At 43.0% G+C, this 13,320-nt stretch overlaps 1 protein-coding gene across 1 annotated transcript in view; it reads left to right on the forward strand.

Moving 5' to 3' along the window:
- Positions 1–13,320, forward strand: part of LOC126424675 (insulin receptor-related protein-like) — a gene marked incomplete at its 5' end in the record, with an annotated part of 166,117 nt that overhangs the window by 114,247 nt on the left and 38,550 nt on the right. Inside the window, one exon of the mRNA XM_050087404.1 lies at positions 534–737. Within this exon, the coding sequence (XP_049943361.1) occupies positions 534–737 (204 nt within the window). The remainder of the gene's footprint in view (positions 1–533; positions 738–13,320) is intronic.

The following is a 13,320-nucleotide window of genomic DNA, read 5'->3' on the forward strand; positions in this document are numbered from 1 at the left end:
TGATGACCTCAGATGTTAAGTCCCATAGTGCTTAGAGCCATTTGAAAAAACATGAAAATACCACAGCTGTCAACTGTCACATGACAAAATGGCGCAAAATCCAAATTCGTCCTTAATTCGTGCATACCCAATAGATGCCACACCTAGGCTTCCTTTTCCCAAGTCGTTATGTGTCAGCTGACATGGTATGAGGAATTCTTGGTGTGTTGCCTTTCACTAATTCTTTCATGTCAACTGACACGCCATGAGGTTAATTCTTTCATGTCAACTGACACGCCATGAGGTGTTCTCTATGTCATAGAGATGCCACACCTCAGCTTCTCACCCCTGGTTGTTCCATGTCCATTGACACAGATTGAGGAATTCCCGATGTCGCTGAGTTGCCCAACCCTAGCTTCCCATTCCCAATACGTTCCCATGTCAGCTGATGCAGCTTGAGGAGTTCTCAGCGTCATCGAGATGCCGAGCCCAGGCTTCCCATTCCCCAGTTGTTTTCTGATCGGTGGTGCAGAGTGCTCGTTACGTGTTTACAGGACAGCAGCACGTAGGGAAGCGGATGCCATCGAGGAGGCCCACGTGGTGTCGGCCTCGTGGGAGGAGGTGCGTCTCCAGTGGCGCGGACCGGCAGCCCCCAATGGGGCGCTACTGGCTTACAACGTGGAGTGGGGCCGGGGGGACCAGCGTGCTGGCCACCAGTGCCAGCCTGTGAGGGTCTCCGGCAACCAGTCCTCAGTGTGGTAGGTACCCGAGCCCTGTCGCTATGTTTGGTAGTGGCAGCAAGGCTTCGTAAAATGAGTCGACCTTGAAAACAACACTGTCAAATGGTGCAGAATGTTTGGAAATCTTGGGACAGTAGGTGAAAACTTAGAGAAAATGGTCAGTATACAATAAGTTTGAAAATTAAGAGGTAACAATAAGAAAAGGAATACCAAGAGTGAAGTCCCTAGTTTAAAAAATGTTGTAAGTAAGCAATACTAAACACCTTTTTCCAAAGCTGTTTCACGGAGGAAGACCGCACTGCGTTCCTTCTCTAAATCCTCGCACAAACTAAAAAATGGCTCACATCGAAATAAGTGTCCAAGGAATAGAAAATCAACTGGAATCGCTCAACAGAGGAAAGTTCACTGGACCTAACGGGATACTAATTCGATTCTACACAGAGTACGCGAAAGAACTTGCCCCCCTTCTAACAGCCGTGTACCGCAAGTCTCTAGAGGAACGGAAGGTTCCAAATGATTGGAAAAGAGCACAGGTAGTCCCAGCCTTCAAGAAGGGTCGTCGAGGAGATGCGCAAAACTATAGACCTATATCTCTGACGTCGATCTGTTGTAGAATTTTAGAACATGTTTTTTGCTCGCGTATCATGTCGTTTCTGGAAACCCAGAATCTACTCTGTAGGAATCAACATGGATTCCGGAAACAGCGATCGTGTGAGACCCAACTCGCTTTATTTGTTCATGAGACCCAGAAAATATTAGATACAGGCGCCCAGGTAGATGCTATTTTGCTTGACTTCCGGAAGGCGTTCGATGCAGTTCCCCACTGTCGCCTGATAAACAAAGTAAGAGCCTACGGAATATCAGACCAGTTGTGTGGCTGGATTGAAGAATTTTTAGCAAACAGAACACAGCATGTTGTTCTCAATGGAGAGACATCTACAGACGTTAAGTTAGCTCTGGCGTGCCACAGGGGAGTGTTATGGGACCATTGCTTTTCACAATATATATAAATGATCTAGCAGATAGTGTCGGAAGCTCCATGCGGCTTTTCGCGGATGATGCTGTAGTATACAGAGAAGTTGCAGCATTAGAAAATTGCAGTGAAATGCAGGAAGCTCTGCAGCGGATAGGCACTTGGTACAGGGAGTGGCAACTGACCCTTAACATAGACTAATGTAATGTATTACGAATACATAGAAAGAAGGATCCTTTATTGTATGATTATATGATAGCGGAACAAACACTGGTAGCAGTTACTTCTGTAAAATATATGGGAGTATGCGTACGGAACGATTTGAAGTGGAATGATCATATAAAATTAATTGTTGGTAAGGCGGGTACCAGGTCGAGATTCATTGGGAGAGTCCTTAGAAAATGTAGTCCATCAACAAAGGAGGTGGCTTACAAAACACTCGTTCGACCTATTCTTGAGTATTGCTCATCAGTGTGGGATCCGTACCAGATAGGGTTGACGGAGGAGATAGAGAAGATCCAAAGAAGAGCGGCGCGCTTCGTCACAGGGTTATTTGGTAACCGTGATAGCGTTACGGAGATGTTTAACAAACTCAAGTGGCAGACTCTGCAAGAGAGGCGCTCTGCATCGCGGTGTAGCTTGCTGTCCAGGTTTCGAGAGGGTGCGTTTCTGGATGAGGCATCGAATATATTGCTTCCCCCTACTTATACCTCCCGAGGAGATCACAAATGTAAAATCAGAAGGATTCGAGCACGCACGGAGGCTTTCCGGCAGTCGCTCTTCCTGCGAACCATACGCGATTGGAACAGAAAAGGGAGGTAATGACAGTGGCACATAAAGTGCCCTCCACCACACACGGTTGGGTGGCTTGCGGAGTATAAATGTAGATGTAGAACGTAGATGTACATGTACAGTCTTTTACCCCTATGAAGAGCGTTTGAAAAGTCCGTGCAAAAATAAAAACTACTTACGTCTTTGGGGTAAGCCTTTTTTTTATTTTTCGACATAGCCTCCTTTTAGACTTATATACTTCGACCAGTGCTGTTCTAATTTGTTGATCCCTTCGAATAATAGGAATTGTCCAAGTCTGCAATATAGCTAATAGTTGCTGCAATCACCTCCTCGTTTAAATAAAATCTTTGTCCCGCCAGCCATTCCTTCAAATTGGGGAACAAATATTAGTCGGAGGGAGACAAGTCTGGAGAATAGGGGGGATGTGAAACGAGATGGAATCCTATTTCCCTTAATTTTGCGACCACAATTGCTGAAGTGTGTGCTGGTGCATTGTTGTGATGGAAGAGGACTTCTTTTTGCAGTCCAATAGTCGGCGTTTTTCTTGCAGCTCTGTTTTCAGACGGTCCAATAACGATGAATAATATGCACCTGTAATAGTTTTATCCTTTTCCATATACTCGATGAGGATTATCACTTTCGAATCCCAAAAGACAGTCGCCATAACCTTTCGGGCCAAAGGGATGGTTTTCACCTTTTTTGCTGCAGCTTCTCCATTGGTAACCCATTGTTTAGTTTGTTGTTTGGTCTCAGGAGTACAGTAATGTATCCATGTTGAGGCCCACCCAGTTGGCCGTGCGGTCCAACGCATGGTTTTCAGGGCAGGAAGGAGCGCCTGGTCCCCGGCACGAATCCGCCTGGCTGACTTGTGTCGAGGTCCGGTGAACCGGCCAGTCTGTGGATGGTTTTTAGGCGGTTTTCCATCTGCCTCGGTGAATGCGGGCTGGTTCCCCTTATTCCGCCTCAGTTACACTATGTTGGCGATTGCTGCGCAAACAAGTTCTCCACGTACGCGTACACCGCCATTACTCTACCACTCAAGCATAGGGGTTACACTCGTCTGGTGTGAGACGTTCCCTGGGGGGGGTCCACTAGGGACCGAACCGCAAAATAACCCTGGGTTCGATATGGGGCGGTGGACGGGTGAAGTGGACTGCGGTAGTCGTCGTGGGGTTGTGGACCACTGCGGCTGCGGCGGGGACGCAGCCTCTACATAGTTTCTAGGTCCCCGGTTAACATACAATACAATACAATCCATGTTTCATCCACAGTGACGAAACGACGCTTAAAGTACTGCGGATTCTTCATGAACAGCTGCAAACCATCCTTGCAACACTTCACCCGATTCCGTTTTTGGTCAAGCGTGAGAAATTGCGGATAGCTTTCTCATCTCCAAATGTTTATGTAAAATATTATGTACCCGTTTATTCGAGATGCCCAGAGCACTAGCAATCTCACACACCTTAACTCTTCTGTCATCCATCACCGTATCATGGATTTTATCAATGATTTCTGGAGTCGTCCAGAACGTTCAGCATCACTTGTGCCCCTATGGCCACTCCGAATATTTTGAAACCACTTATAAACTGTTCTAATTGAAGGTGCAGAGTCACCGTAATGTTTATCAAGCTTCTCTTTAGTCTTCTGAGACGTTTTGTCCTTCATAAAGTAATGTTTAATCACCACACGAAATTCTTCTTCGTCCATTTTTTGACAGCCACTCGACTTTCTTGATTCACACGAATGCCAAACACAAAGAAATAGACCAATATGGCTGAAATTTTGTGTGCGTTCTTTCCAAAGATGCTACTAACCAAACATGATCTCGATACGCGCCGGTGGTGCCATCTCTCGGACTTTACACGGACTTTTGAAACGCCCCTCGTACTGTTCAATCTGTACATCGAAGTAGTAATGAACGAAGTAAAAGGAAGCTTCAGAGCGGGGTTAAACTTCAGAGTGAAATGAAATCAGTGTTAAGGTTCGCTGACGAGATGAGAAGCGACATAAACACATTGAAAAGAAGAAGGGATCAGAGGAGGAGGAGGAGGAGGGGAAGATCGCTGTTTAATGTCCCATACTGTGTTATTAGGGACGGTGCCTCATTTTCGGATTGGGGAAGAATGGGGAAGGAAATCGCCCCACTTCAAAGGACATGGAACCTGAAGCTATTTAGGGAAATCTCAGAAAACCTAAATCAGGATGGCGAGACGCAGGTATGAACTGTCGTCCTCCCGAATAGAAGGGATTGGATGATAGAATATATGTTGTAACAACATGAAATAGCTTCAGTGCTACTAGAGGGCGTTTTAAAGGGCAAAAACTGTGGGGGAAGACAGAATAATTCCAACAAATAATTGAGGACATACAGTGCAAGTGCTACTCGGAGAGGGAGAGGTTGGCAAAGGAGAAGAATGATGTGTGGTGGGCCACATCAGACCAGTCAGGAGACTGACAACTCAGAGAAAAAGGTATTCAGACATCTCCCAGCTCCTCCGTACGCCCGTCCAGCTCTAGGAAATGGGCTTCCAGTTGGAGGGGACTGGAAGCTCTACCTTGTCTCATGAGAGTAGCGATGGAGCTTCTAACAGGCCTTATACTGCTCCCATCGCATAAGTTTTATGAAGGACATCATCTTTACGCCACCGACTGTTATAAGTTTTTATTACACTATTGCAATTTCGGCCTTAGCAGCAGTTGATAATGGCCTAAGGCCGAAATTTCAGTAGTGTAATAAAAACTTCACTCAGCAGCAGTTCATAATGGCCTAATGCCAAAATTGCAATAGTGTAATAAAAACTTATAACAGTCAATTAGCAGCAGTTGATAATGGTCTAAGACCAAAATTGCAATAGTGTAACAAAAACTGATAACAGTCCCTGACGTAAATATTATGTCCTTCAAAAACATATTTAAGACTGTGAATCCCAGCTACAACAAGTGTATTAAGTTTTCTTTTAATCCTAAACAAATAATGGTAAATGTAATTTTAACGTTACTTGCAAACACCAAAATAGTGCCTCTTCACAGAATATGACTGTGATTTTAGGTTTATCCTGCCTATGGCAAGAAACTTGAAGAGTTATATAAAAGAGTCGAACAAAGAAAAATAAGCGGAATTTACTTACCAGTACCTAAAATTCACTCGCAGTCGTCTTGACCAGGAATGTTACCATTTTCTGTAAAAGGATCTGGGTTTGGATTTTTTCAATATCTCTTTGTAAATATGTTGTTGACAAACATTCTGATTTACTTGTCCCAAAACAAAAACCACTTGTCTGTTTCCATTATACTTTTACAAACCGCGCCAAATTCACAAACGTCATAATAAAATAAATTAAAAGGTGTACAAGCCATCTAGAAAACTACTACTTCGTATTCACACCTGACGTGAGCTTAAAAGGTGGCACTGTCGAACAACTGTCTTACAATTTTTCAGTTTTAAATACAAATATTTTCTAGCCATGCATATCTTTCGAAAGTTGTATGTGGTGTTAGAGATTTCCTTATTGTTAGGTAAATTTGATATAAATGCATTTTTACATCAGTTTTTTTTATCTGACTTTGGTTGTACTAGTGCCAATATTTTTATGTTGGAATAAGGAAATTACTGAAATTGTGACTGTTATGTTTTATTGACAGCATCACTGTTAACAGTTTTAAAAATGTACAACAGGATTAGGGGTAACATTATTTTGCATCAGATGGTCAAAAGATGAAGTTCAGAAAATTGTGGGCAAATGGCAACGGTGAATAAATTTTGGAATAATAATTTTTTTTAAATATCAGATATATAATAAATGCAAAGAGAAAGAATGGTAACTATCACTATGTTATGATTCTAACGACCCCTAAAGTTATTATGAACGTTACCTTTGAAGTTTGAAATGTAATTAAAAGTGATAAATGTTGTAATATGAGAGAACCGTATAAACAGCAGTTGTTGTTGACATATTCAGTGTTAAAGAAGGCTCCTATAATAGCAGAAAAATGGCGAATATGTCGTGGGCAGATTCAGGGATGCAAAAGAACAGAACTAGATTTTCGACTTATCTGGCAGCTTCAAAGCTCGACATATCGTGATGTATTCATGCATTTTTACTTGTCAGTATTAGTACCCATGTCAGGTAATATAACGCACCAAGTCAAGTAAAGTAACATGATACTTGATGTTATGTCGCATGACGTGGTTCTTGCCTTCGTGTCATCCAACGTGGCATTTGTCATGTTGTGCAATATGACACAGTATGTCATTAAAGTTTAGTATGTATGCATTCCCACTATGGGATACTTTCTATTACAGATGCACCCCACAGATATATCCCACTCCCTAGAAGCACATAAATTTGTGTCTATTTGTTCTTACACCCCTGACTTTACATCTAACAGGACGTGGGTTTGGGGGAGAGATGGTCCGTTTGGGGAAAATCAACCGCCCCCCGCCCAGAATCAAAACACTGTTTTAGCCTCGCCCCAGGAACAAATCCATTCCCAGAAATTTTACCTCCCCAGAAAAACAAGCATGGCCTTCAGGCATGTGATATTGTATACTGTTTAATATGACTGGCGAATTTTCTGGGTTTTGAGCACAGGATCAGGGACTTTAGCCCATAAATTGCAAGATGCAGGTGTGCCAACACCTTCCAGCTAAGAAAGCTCACTGCGCTTGGGAGTAGAATCAACTCGAAAAAGGCGCGAATATGTTAAAATGTTTTGATTTAAATGTCTTCGGATCTGCCAGATAAGTCGAAAAGCTAGCTCCCTTCTTTTACATCCCTAACTCTGCCCCGGGACATATTCGCCTTTTTGTGCTACGACAGGAGAATTTTTCATTCCAGTTCCCAACTTTTACTCTACCGTAATTTTCACAGCTTGACAACCGATGTAGATTTTTGTTCACTCGGTCGATGTCTGATGCAGTATAGGTTTGTTTGTTGTCTTCCTGACCTGTTGCTTGAGTTGGACATCGTTAGCCTGGTTCCACTACGGTTATCTGCCTGATATGGTTGAACGTGTCCAGTATAGCCTGCTGTGTCCTCAGACCGCCCAAATCCCACCATCACGTTGAGGTCACATGCCCCAGGGAGGTTTTTTTTCTGTTATTTTTATTTTTTCACATTTTTTATTTTTGTTATACATTTTAAAATTATGAAATCTTCACGGGTTATCAACCGAGTGTCGTCGTCTTCCAGTCGCAAAGTTTCAATGGATTGCGTATCCAACATCTTCGCCTGAAGATGTTGGATACGCAATCCATTGAAACGTTGCGACTGGAAGACGACGATACTCGGCTTATAACCCGCGAAGATTTCATAGCTGAAATACGCCGAGAAAGCCTGCAATCGCATGTAACATTTTATAAATTTCTTAAAATTTTGTTTAACTTTTTATTTTTTTCATTACTGTTTCATAGCTATAGTTTATTCATATACACATGAGACGGTATAGGCAAGCATACAAAAGATAACCATAGTTACAGCGCACAACATAACAGGAAAAATAAATACGATGCCAAATTAGATATTAAATACTGTACAAAGTTTATGATAATAATGGTATGCAAATAGTTTATATTACGTACCTAAACTTACGATACGACAATATTACGTAGATAAACTTACACTGTGTACAAAAATGTTGCACAAAACAAGGACACCGTCAGGTTCAGTTGGTGTAGGAGCTTCGACACTTAGGAAATTGGGCCGGCCGTTGTGATCGAGTGGTTCTTGGCGCTTCAGTCTGGAACCGCGAGAACGCTGCGGTCGCAGGTTCGAATCCTGCCTCGGGCATGGGTATGTGTGATGGCCTTTCTTTAGTTAGGTTTAAGTAGTTCTAAGTTCTAGGGCACTGATGACCTCAGATGTTAAGTCCCATAGTTCTCAGAGCCATTTGAACCATTTGAACTTAGGAAATTGTGCGAATCTCTTTGTGTGTACATCTGCTGTTACAAAAGCTTACTTGTAAAATGGCCTGTAGACGGGAAAAGGTTTTCACCTTATTTAACAGTAGCATGAGACTGTTACAAATGGTTACTTGTAAAATGGCGTGTAGCCTGACAAAGGTTTTTACCTAATTTAACAGCAGCATGAAACTGGACGTTACTGCGCAGTATACGCATCCAATGACTTGACGGCCAGCATTCTAAGACACAAAAAGAACTCTTAGAGATCTGAATTTTTTCTGTACAAATAAATTTTTTTCTATACGCTGTAATTCTCTTAGGTGAATTTTTATTGATTTTATGAGCAAGATTTGCACACAAATATGAACCCGTCTGCAAAATTAAACGTTTTACAGTTGGCTTCTTTTTATGCACCGGAACAACTAATTTTGAAATGTTCGCTGTTGTAATAAATAAACTGATTATTCACTAACTATCACGCAAAATAACAACAAAAATATTCAGTTATCAAGTGGGCTATAACCAACCAACCACTTTCGTGTATTCTGGTGGTCACAAGCAGCTACGTTGACTTGGTATTTTTATAGTGATGCCCAACAATTGACAACACTTGGACCTGAGGAAATGACTGAACATTCATAAATGTATACATGAGGTTTCTACTGGGGAAAAATATTTCTGTTGCAGCTAAGACACGTTAAAAGCGAATGCACACAATTCAAGCCACAAGACCTGAAAGGGTTAACTAGTTGAGGATTTAACACGTTGGGCAATTAAGTGATGGAACAAAATATGCAAAACTTATTGGGAAACCTATCGATCTGTGGTTAAATCTAAGTTACCTATCAGCTGACCGAACGTATCGCTTTGAAATATTTGAAAATCTCCTGAACGATATTGTAAATAAAATGTTGCGTCTGTGGCTGTGAAATGAATCATGCACAACATGAACGTTGAATGATTCGCGCAATAAAAAACAAATTGCTGAAAAGCATAAAAATAAATTTCTACAATACTGCATAGCGCTTTTTAAAGAAAAGGAAGTAAACTATTTTCTGTATGTTTGAAACAGGGTCACTTTTATCTGTTTATCATAGGAATTTTCGGATTAGTTCAATAAAGCTTTGAATTCTCAATCAATCATTTTTTACACGGCTGGGCATAATTCTGGTTTGATACATGCATCGTTTTGCACGTCCAAAGGTTATTCGATGATGGTGAATAAAACTGAAATAGTGAGTAAAATCTTAACGTGTAAATAATGAAACGATAATGAGCTGTAATAACCAGTTTTTAAATTTCGCCGGCCGAAGTGGCCGTGCGGTTCTGGGCGCTACAGTTTGGAGCCGAGCGACCGCTACGGTCGCAGGTTCGAATCCTGCCTCGGGCATGGATGTGTGTGATGTCCTTAGGTTAGTTAGGTTTAATTAGTTCTAAGTTCTAGGCGACTGATGACCTCAGAAGTTAAGTCGCATAGTGCTCAGAGCCATTTTTAAATTTCATCCAAATGTAGCGCCTCAAATGCAAAGCAATTCTACGAAACGTAGTTTCATGGGCAGATATGTGATTTTTCGCTCGTAAAATCCGAACGATGGAAGATTTTTGCAAACGCTTATTATAATTACCGTAAGAATTCGTTATTTAATATCATCTGTATCATTTACACGTCTCAGGACATACTGGCATTTTATGTGCAACTTTAGACCTCTGTATCGTGACAACGGATCAAGTTTTTACAAAACCAACAGGACGACCATTAAGCAGATCTTTTTGTCTACCATCTTGCATTTGAAACAATTCCCACTAGTTTTAAACGGAGCACTGCCGCCCGTTAAAAAACTCACGTATTATTGCACGTACAAACGGAACAGAGTTATATTTTTCGAAGCGAGTTTTCCATTTTATCGTAAGAATGCATTTTTTATTCATTTTATTCTCTTTAAACCGTTTCCACGCATTCAATTGACTAAGAACGAATTTTACGCGCAACATTTAGCTCGATTTTGAGCCATCGTGCCTCAACAAGGGATAAAGATAACTACGAGGGTAATCCCAAAAGTAAGGTCTCCTATTTTTTATAAGTACATAGACCTGTTTATTTCTACAATGGTTTACATTAGTTTACAACTTGAAGATTTAGCTATTTTTCGACATAATAACCATTTCTGTCGATGAACTTTTGTAGACGCTGTGGCAGTTTTTGTATGTCCATGTCATACCAGCTCGCCGCCATGCTGTTCAGAAATTTATGAACCTCTTCTGTCACTTCGTCGTCGGTGCTGAGGGGAGCAGGGGAGCAACGGTTTGCCGAGCGATGTGTGGGCGAGCGTTGTCATGGAGAATGTGTACGCCCTTGCTCAACATTCCTCTTCTCCGGTTCTGAATTGCCCGTTTGAGTTGTTTCAGAGTCTCACAGTACCTGTCAGCGTTAATTGTGGTCCCAGGGATTCAGCTTCGACGACGAGGTGAAAGAAGATGTTCATAACCTTCTGAACAGCATGGCGGCGAGCTGGTATGACATGTGCTTATAAGACTACAGGAGGCCTTACTTTTGGGATTGCCCTCGTAGATGAAAAGTTTCGTTGGACTTTATCCACTTATCTAACTTCGTGCAAAGTTTGTACAAGTTTAAAGTATAGAAGCGGCGCGCTTCAAATGCCTCCCAGAAAAAAGTATTTTTTGCAGATATAATTCAAAGGAAGCAAGATATTTTCCAACCGTTAAAACTTATCTCAGGCCAAGGTCCTATGCACCGATGGACCAAGTTTGAACAATGAGTCTCGTCCAGTCAGGAGTCTAAAGGTGACTGTTCTTCCACGTAAAATCCGAACGAGGGTGACTGTTTTCGCACGTAAAATCCGCGCGGTGCACATACAGATGGTGGCATTAGCTGAGCATCAATTTCAGCCAAGTTAAAATATTTCGGGAAAGCAATTAATCGATTCGCACAATTTGGCTGGATGCCAGCTCCGGTTCGTCGTTCAAACCTTGCTTAATATACCGCAACCTAGTTACAGACAGACAGATGCTGGAATGGCTATGCGAATGGCCGCTGGTACCCCCCTCACCCCTCAAACCGCGATTCTGCGCACAGCCTTTTCATACAAATTTCTTACAGCACTTCCGCGCTGTAACGACTGTGGGCCTAAGTGAATCATCCGAGTGTAAATAATTCGAAATAACAGAATGAGAGTTGTAAATCAAGGGTGTGACAGCAGATGTACTACACTCATGCTCATAAATTAAGGATAATAGCAGAATGTGGTGCCACACAACGTGGCACTACACAAAACTGCTGCTAGCAGCATAGCCACATAGGGAACACACACGACACAGATCTGTAAGTCCACGGTATTGGTGATGAGTTGAGAAAACCGTCCCGAAACACATGTGCTACAAAACGCCACTGTTTCCTGCGCATGTACCACGACATCAGTATGGGATATGATCACCATGCACACGTACACAGGCTGCACAACGGGCTGGCATACTCTGGATCAGGTGGTCGAGCAGCTGCTGGGGTACAGCCTCCCATTCTTGCACCAGAGCCTGTCGGAGCTCCTGGAATGTCGTAGGGGTTTGAAGACGTGCAGCGATACGTCGACCGAGAGCATACCAGACGTGCTCGATGGGGTTTAGGTCTGGAGAACAGGCAGGCCACTCCATTCTCCTGATATCTTCTGTTTCAAGGTACTCCTCCACGATGTCAGCTCGGTGGGGCCGTGCGCTATCATCCATCAGGAGGAAGGTGGGACCCACAGCACCACTGAAAAGACGGACATGCTGGTGGAGAATGACGCCCCGATACACCTGAGATCTTACAGTTCCTCCGTCAAAGACATGCACAGATGTACGTGCACCAATCATAATCCCACCCCACACTATGAAACCACGACCTCCATACAGGTCCCCTTCAAGGACATTAAAGGGTTGGTATCTGGTTCCTGGTACACAGCAGATGAAAACCCGGCGAGAGTCACTGTTCACTTGTCGGTGAACATAACCGGGGACCACTGTTCCAATGATCATGTACTGTGTTCTTCACTCCAGGTTTTACGGGTTCTCCTTTGACCAGGGGTCAGTGGAATGCACCTTGCAGGTCTCTGAGCGAATAAACCATGTGTGTTCAGTCGTCTGTAGACTGTGTGTCTGGAGCCAACTGTTTCAGAGACTGCAGTAATGCCCCCAGCAAGGCTACCTGCAGTACTCCGTGGCCGTCTGCGGCCACTGATGGTGAGATATCGGTCATCTTGTTGTGTTGTACACTGTGCACGTCCCGTACTGTAGGGCCTGGACACGTTTCCTGTGTGCTGGAATCGTTGCCATAATACTGAGATCACACTTTGTGGCACACGGAGGACCCGTGCTACGACCTGCTGTGTTTGACCAGCCTCCAGTCGCCGTAGTATTCTATCCCTCGTAACGTCATCAATATGTGTTCTTTGAGCTATTTTCAACACTGTCACCATTAGGACATCTGAGAGAGTCTGCACACTTACTCGCTGCACCGTACTCTGACATGCACCAACACGCCTCTGCGTATGTGGACTGCTGACAGCACCACCGTGCGACGACCACAGGTCAAATGCACCGCATGGTCATACCCCGAGGAGATTTAAACCCGCAAACCGCCCACCAGAGCGTTGTTTCACCATGTATCAGCATTATCCTTAATTTATGAGCATCAATGTATTTCAGTGCAAATGATGCACATGTATCAACAATTAGGATTTTACTATAAAGTATATTCTTACATCTACATCAGAATCATACAGTGACCAATTCTGTTACACGCAGGCGAGGTACTGGACTTGCATTAATGTAAAGTACGACTCAAACAGCCATATGGTCTCTCACATTCGGGTTTCACGTTGTTTCACTAAATTTGTGACGGCTAATGAGAGAATGGCCCCTTTGTAGAGGCCTCCCTCCGG

The sequence above is a fragment of the Schistocerca serialis genome, chromosome 10, assembly GCF_023864345.2.
Source record: "Schistocerca serialis cubense isolate TAMUIC-IGC-003099 chromosome 10, iqSchSeri2.2, whole genome shotgun sequence".
Lineage (NCBI taxonomy): Eukaryota > Metazoa > Arthropoda > Insecta > Orthoptera > Acrididae > Schistocerca > Schistocerca serialis.